Here is a 6,000-nt window from a genome sequence, read left to right on the forward strand (position 1 = left end):
AGAGAAGGAATTGGTGACGTTTCGGGTCGAGACTCTTCTTCAGACCCTGGTTCTTGGTTTCCCTTTACTCTGTGTAAAAGCCTGTTTTGGGGTCGGGTCTGAAGAAGGGTCTCGATCCGAAACGTCAACCATTCCTTCTCTCCAGAGATGCTGCCTGTCCCGCTGAGTTACCCCAATATTCAGTGTCTATCTTCGGTTTCTCCCCCACCTTAACCCCGCTGGGGAAACTCATTCTTAACGCCAAGACCACCCTTACCTTAAACACGTGGAGGTCTCCCCGGATGCCTTGATACAGGGATATTTCAGCGTGGCGACGTGGTTCTCGGAACAAGCTTCCCTGATTGAAACAACGTGAAGCCTTTAAGACACATATTGACTGTCAACCAAAAAATAACACTATACACTCGCACGCAAGTCCATGTGTGGCGTGGCCGGATATTCTGGCGAAGCGACTGACTACTAAACTAGGATAAAATAAACCCACAAAAAGCTGAAGTAACTCAGCAGGACAGGCAGCATAGAAACATAGAAACATAGACAATAGGTGCAGGAGTAGGCCATTCGGCCCTTCGAGCCTGCACCGCCATTCAATATGATCATGGCTGATCATCCAACTCAGTATCCTGTACCTGCCTTCTCTCCATACCCCCTGATCCCTTTAGCCACAAGGGCCACATCTAACCCTCTTAAATATCCCTCTTAATCTCCCCTCTGTGGCAGAGAATTCCACAGATTCACCACTCTCTGTGTGAAACAAAAAATTCTCATCTCGGTCCTAAAAGACTTCCCCCTTATCCTCAAACTGGGGTATCTCTGGAGAGAAGGAACGAGTGACCTGAAACGTCGCCCATTCCTTCTCTCCAGAGATGCTGCCTGTCCCGCTGAGTTTCTCCAGCATTTTTGTCTACCTATGCAAAAAAAACAGTGGATGAGCAATTCGTTAAATCGGCGCAGATTTTTTTCCCCACATGGTTTTGGGAGCTTTCCCTTCCCAGTAACATCCTCGTCTTTGACACGATTTGGGAGAGAAATCTTGGAGTAAAAGTGATCCGCGCTGTAAAGTGACCCGCCCGTTGAACTGGGGGAATGGGTTGGGGAGCAGCCGGGTTGCAGAGCAACGGGAAGGGTCGGGGAGTGAGTGAGTGAGTGAGTGAGTGAGTGAGTGAGTGAGTGTGTGTGTGTGAGTGTGTGTGAGTGTGTGTGTGTGTGTGTGTGTGTGTGTGTGTGTGTGTGTGTGTGTGTGTGTGTGTGTGTGTGTGTGAGTGTGTGTATGTCAAGGTCTTTTACGCGCTCCAAGCGGCGCCCAGTTTAAAGAGCCGCGCGTATGTGAGTGTGTGTGAGTGTGTGTGTGTCCCCTTGCACCGACTACAAACAGTGGTCGTGGGGGGATAACGTTTAACCCTTACCTCTCCGCCTCTGCCCCCACCACACACGAAGGCAAGCGAACGGATGACACCAGGGTTAACGCGAACACCATCGCCACCGCGTTCCTGCGAGTCATGTCTCCGGTTGTGAAATTTCTGATTTCCTCTTGGGTTGCTTCGGCTGGGGAGGGAGGGAGTGGGAGACGGAGGGGGAGGGAGGGAGGGAGGGAGGGAGGGAGGGAGGGAGGGAGGAGGGGAGGGAGGGATGGTAGGGTAGTGGTAATTCAGCGATGTGTTTACTCAGTCAGTGTAACTGCTGTGTCAGCGCGGATTCCATCGGGGCCTGCGGGCCCTTACTTAGCTGTCCTTCTTCCCTTCCTTCTGTCATCCCATCCTCCTCTCTTCCTTCTCCTCTCCAATAGCTCCTCTCTCTCTCTCTCCTCTCCTTCTCCTCCCTCTCTCGTTTCTCTCTCCCTCTTCTCTCCCTCCCTCTTCTCACTCCCGCTCCTCCTTCTCCTTCCTCCTTCTCTCCCTCTCTCTCCCTCCCTCTCTCCCTCTCTCCCTCTCTCTCCATCTCTCTCCCTCCCTCTCCTCTCTCCTCTCTCTCTCCCCCTCTTCCTCCTCTCTCCTCTCTCCCTCTCCCTCTCCTCTCTCTTCTCCTCCTCTCCTCTCCTCTCTCCTTCTCTTCTCTCTCTTCTCCTTCCCTCTCTCCTTCTCTCCCTCCCTCTCTCTCTCCCTCCCTATCTCCCTCTCTCTCCCCCTGCCTCTCTCCCTCTTTCTCTCACCCTCCCTCTCTCCTTCTCTCCTTCACTCCCTCTCTCTTCCTCCCTCTCTCCCTCTCTTTCTCTCACCCTCTCTCCCTCCACTCTCCCTCTCCCTCTCTCTCTCCCCCTCTCCCTCCTCTCTCCCTCTCCCTCTCCCTCCTCTCTCCCTCTCCCTCCCTCTCTCCCTCTCCCTCTCTCTTTTCCTCACTCCCTCCTCCCACCTCAGGGGACAGTTGTTGTCGAGCCTTGGAATTGACAAGTGTCTCGACCCAAAACATCACCCATTCCCTTTCTCCCTGACCCGCGGAGTTTCTCCAGCTTTTTGTGTCTATCTTGAATGTTCCTCGCACCAACCAGAACATCCAGCAAGCTCGGACCAGCGTAGCTCCTCCAAAATACCCCCTCCCCCTCACCACAACACTCCTTCAAACTCCTCCAAGCACTTATCTTCCACCCCCCCCCCCCCCCTCACATTCCACCACATCCCCGCCAGCGGACCCCTACCACCCCACTACTCTTCCAACACAATCCCAGCAGTTTCCCCCCTTCCCATCCCTTCCCTTCCACCACACACCGACCAGCGTACCCTATCCACCCCCCTCCTCCCATCCCCCCACATCCTACTCGAAAGGGCCTGTCCCACTCACGTGACCTTTACAGGCGACTGCCGGCACCCGTGATAGGTCTCCAAAAATGTTCAACATGTTGAAAATTCAGCGACGACCAGAAAGACGCTACGACTCTTTGGAGACCTCTCAGGACCATAGGAGACCTCTCAAGACCATACAGGCGACCCCCTGGCGACATGCCGCGAGTGACCTCTCACGATCATAGGAGACCTATGGTCGTGAGAGTTCCATATAAAGCATAATAATATTCTTATTTTAAAATATTTTCAACAAAACATATATGCACATGTTATGCAGGCAGTTTTACACTGTGAGTTTTTCTTTACATGGAGCTGGAGAGTCCACAGTTTATAGATTCTCTTGACGTAATTCTCATTAAATTACTCTCAATGTGATTCTCTCTTAATTTATTTCCTTTTTAACTACCGTCTGAGTTAAATTACTTTGAATTACTTTATTCCGCTGCTTGCAAATTTCACGATATGTTTGCCATTGTCAAGCACACTGTAAATGCTACATGTGTGTAGGAAGGAACTGCAGATGCTGGTTTAAACTGAAGATAGGCACAATAGACAATAGGAGCTATTCGGCCCTTCAAGCCAGCACCACCATTTAATGTGATCATGGCTGATCATCCCCAATCAGTACCCCGTTCCTGCCTTCTCCCCATATCCCCTGACTCCGCCAATTTTAAGAGCCCTATCTAGCTCTCTCTTGAAAGCATCCAGAGAACCGTCCTCCACCGCCCTCTGAGAGGCAGAGAATTCCACAGACTCACCACTCTCTGTGAGAAAAAGTGTTTCCTCGTCTCCGTTCTAGCTGAAGGCAAAAAGCTGGAGCGACTCAGCGTGACAGGCAGCATCTCTGGTGAGAAGGAATGGGTGACGTTTCGGGTCGAGACCCTTCTTCAGACTGGTTAGGGAAAAGGGAAACGAGAGATATAGACGGTGATGTAGAGAGATAAAGAACAATGAATGATAGATATGCAAATAAAGTAACGATGATAGAGGAAACGGGCCATTGTTAGCTGTTTGTGTAGGAAAGAAGTACAGAAGGTAGACAAAAATGCTGGGGAAACTCAGCGGGTGCAGCAGCATCTATGGAGCGAAGGAAATAGGCAACGTTTCGGGCCGAAACCCTTCTTCAGACACAGATGCTGGTTTAAATCGAAGATAGACACAAAAGATTAGCCCGCTGAGTTACTCCAGCATTTTGTGTCTATCTTTAATTGTTAGCTGTTTGTTGAGTGAAAACGAGAAGCTAGTGCGACTTGGGTGGGGGAGGGGTAGAGAGAGTGAGGGAATGCCGGGGTTATCTGTTCCTTCTGAGTCTGCACTTGTTCTGTTGCTGCAGGTTTCTCAGTGGCTGCTTGCACATGGTTTCAACCAAAGGCAGATCTGTCTCGTCTCTCTCATTGCTCCGGGGGGGGGGGTTTATTGCGTTCCATAAAATAAGCCAGAGCCAAACCAGAAACCACTGTCATCCCCAATAAAAACGAGGGCTGTAAGATCCTGCATTTTAACGAGCATCTTTCGCCAGCTTCCCCCACTCGAGCCACCAAAGCACTGCACAGTCAATGAATTAAAGTTTAGAGTCTAGCGTTTAGAGGTACAGTGCGGAGGCATATTCTTTGGCCCACCGAGTTCATGGCCATTGATCACCCGCACACTAGTTCTGTGCTGCCCCAATTGACCTCCAATTTCTGAATTTCCCTGAGGAGATCAATAAAGTATTTATTATTATTATTATTATTATTATTATTATTATTATTATTATTATTATTATTATTATTATTATTATTATTATTATTATTATTATTATTATTATTTTTTTTTTTTTTATTTTATTTTTTTAAATTTTACAATTCTGCACGTCTTGGGAATATTAGAGGAAACCGGAGAAGCTGGAGAAAATGGGTGACGTTGTAGGTCGAGACCCTTCTTCAGACTCAAATGCAGATAGAGTTAAGGGCCTGTCCCACTTACGAGACCTTTACAGGCGGCACCCGTCATAGGTCGCCGAAATTTTCAACATGTTGAAAGTTCAACGGCGACCAGAAAGACGCTACGACTGTTTGGAGACCTCTCATGACCGTAGGGCTGTATGGTGGTGAGAGGTCACCTGCAACATGTCGCCAGGGGGTCACCTGTATGGTCGTGAGAGTTCTCCAAAGAGTCGTAGTGTCTTTCTGGTCGCCGCTGAATTTTCAACATGTTGAAAATTTCGGCGACCTATGACGCGTGCCGGCAGTCGCCTGTAAAAGTTGCGTAAGTTGGACAGGCCCTTCAGAGTCAGAGAGTGATACAGTGTGGAAACAGGCCCTTCGGCCCGACTCACCCACAACAGCCAACAATGTGTAGGAAAGAACTGCAGATGCTGGTTTAAATAAAATGTAGACACAAAATGCTGGAGTAATTCAGCGGGACAGGCAGCATCTCTGGAGCGAAGGGATGGGTGAGTTACTCCAGCATGTTGTGTCTTATCACTTTGGCCTGACATCCAGAGACATCGTGTTGCGCGCTAGGATTTTCCTTTCATTATCCAATAGTATTGAATTAGCTCCCTTCAGTACTCTTCTGGGTCTATCGGTTGAGAAGCCAAACTAAGCAAAGAATTCATGGTCAAATCCACTGGACCCTTTGTATCATCTTGCACAGTAAAGGGCCTGTCCCACGAGCATGCGACAGCATGCGGCGAGCGCGACCAAACCGGAAGCGGGGGCCGCACGGAGGTCGAGTGATCCCGTACGAGTTGACGTGAAATTCGAGCGAAGTCTGCGGGAAGTTCGCGCGTGACGTACGGCGTCAAGACGCTGCGCACGCCCGTCGAGGCGGTGCGTACGGCCCCAATGTGGCTGCGTGCCGGCAGGCTCAAGCAGAATTTTTGAACACGGTCAGTTTTTCAGAGCCCCGCGCGATGTCGGGACCAGCTCCGCACAACTCCATACGGCTCCAGCGATCGAAGTGGGACCGGCCCCGCAAGGCCGTACGGCTCAAGCGACCACGTTAGGTTGCGCTTGCCGCATGCAGTCGCATGCTCGTGGGACAGGCCCTTTATGCTTAAGGCAAGTCAAAGCTTATTGATTCAGGACAAGAGAGAGAGTGAACAAGTAGTACTGACATGTAAGACAGCAACATTGGTATTAGATGTCATCGTGACACTAATGGTAAGGGAGAATTAAATAGATGGCTTGTAATATTGTAGATAGGAACATGAGTAGATTGGGAATCATGTTACCAAACG

General features: G+C 49.9%; 1 protein-coding gene across 1 annotated transcript in view; it reads right to left on the reverse strand.

Annotated features, from left to right (window-relative positions):
- LOC116968242 (collagen and calcium-binding EGF domain-containing protein 1-like) overlaps positions 1-1,569 on the reverse strand; it is a 93,826-nt gene extending 92,257 nt beyond the window's left edge. Inside the window, exons 1-2 of the mRNA XM_033014924.1 lie at positions 1,407-1,569; positions 257-337 (exon numbers count right to left, since the gene is read on the reverse strand). Coding sequence (XP_032870815.1) covers positions 257-337; positions 1,407-1,501 — 176 coding nt within the window. The 5' untranslated portion in view covers positions 1,502-1,569. The remainder of the gene's footprint in view (positions 1-256; positions 338-1,406) is intronic.
- Positions 1,570-6,000: the final 4,431 nt, after the last annotated feature.

The sequence above is a fragment of the Amblyraja radiata genome, chromosome X (assembly GCF_010909765.2).
Source record: "Amblyraja radiata isolate CabotCenter1 chromosome X, sAmbRad1.1.pri, whole genome shotgun sequence".
Lineage (NCBI taxonomy): Eukaryota > Metazoa > Chordata > Chondrichthyes > Rajiformes > Rajidae > Amblyraja > Amblyraja radiata.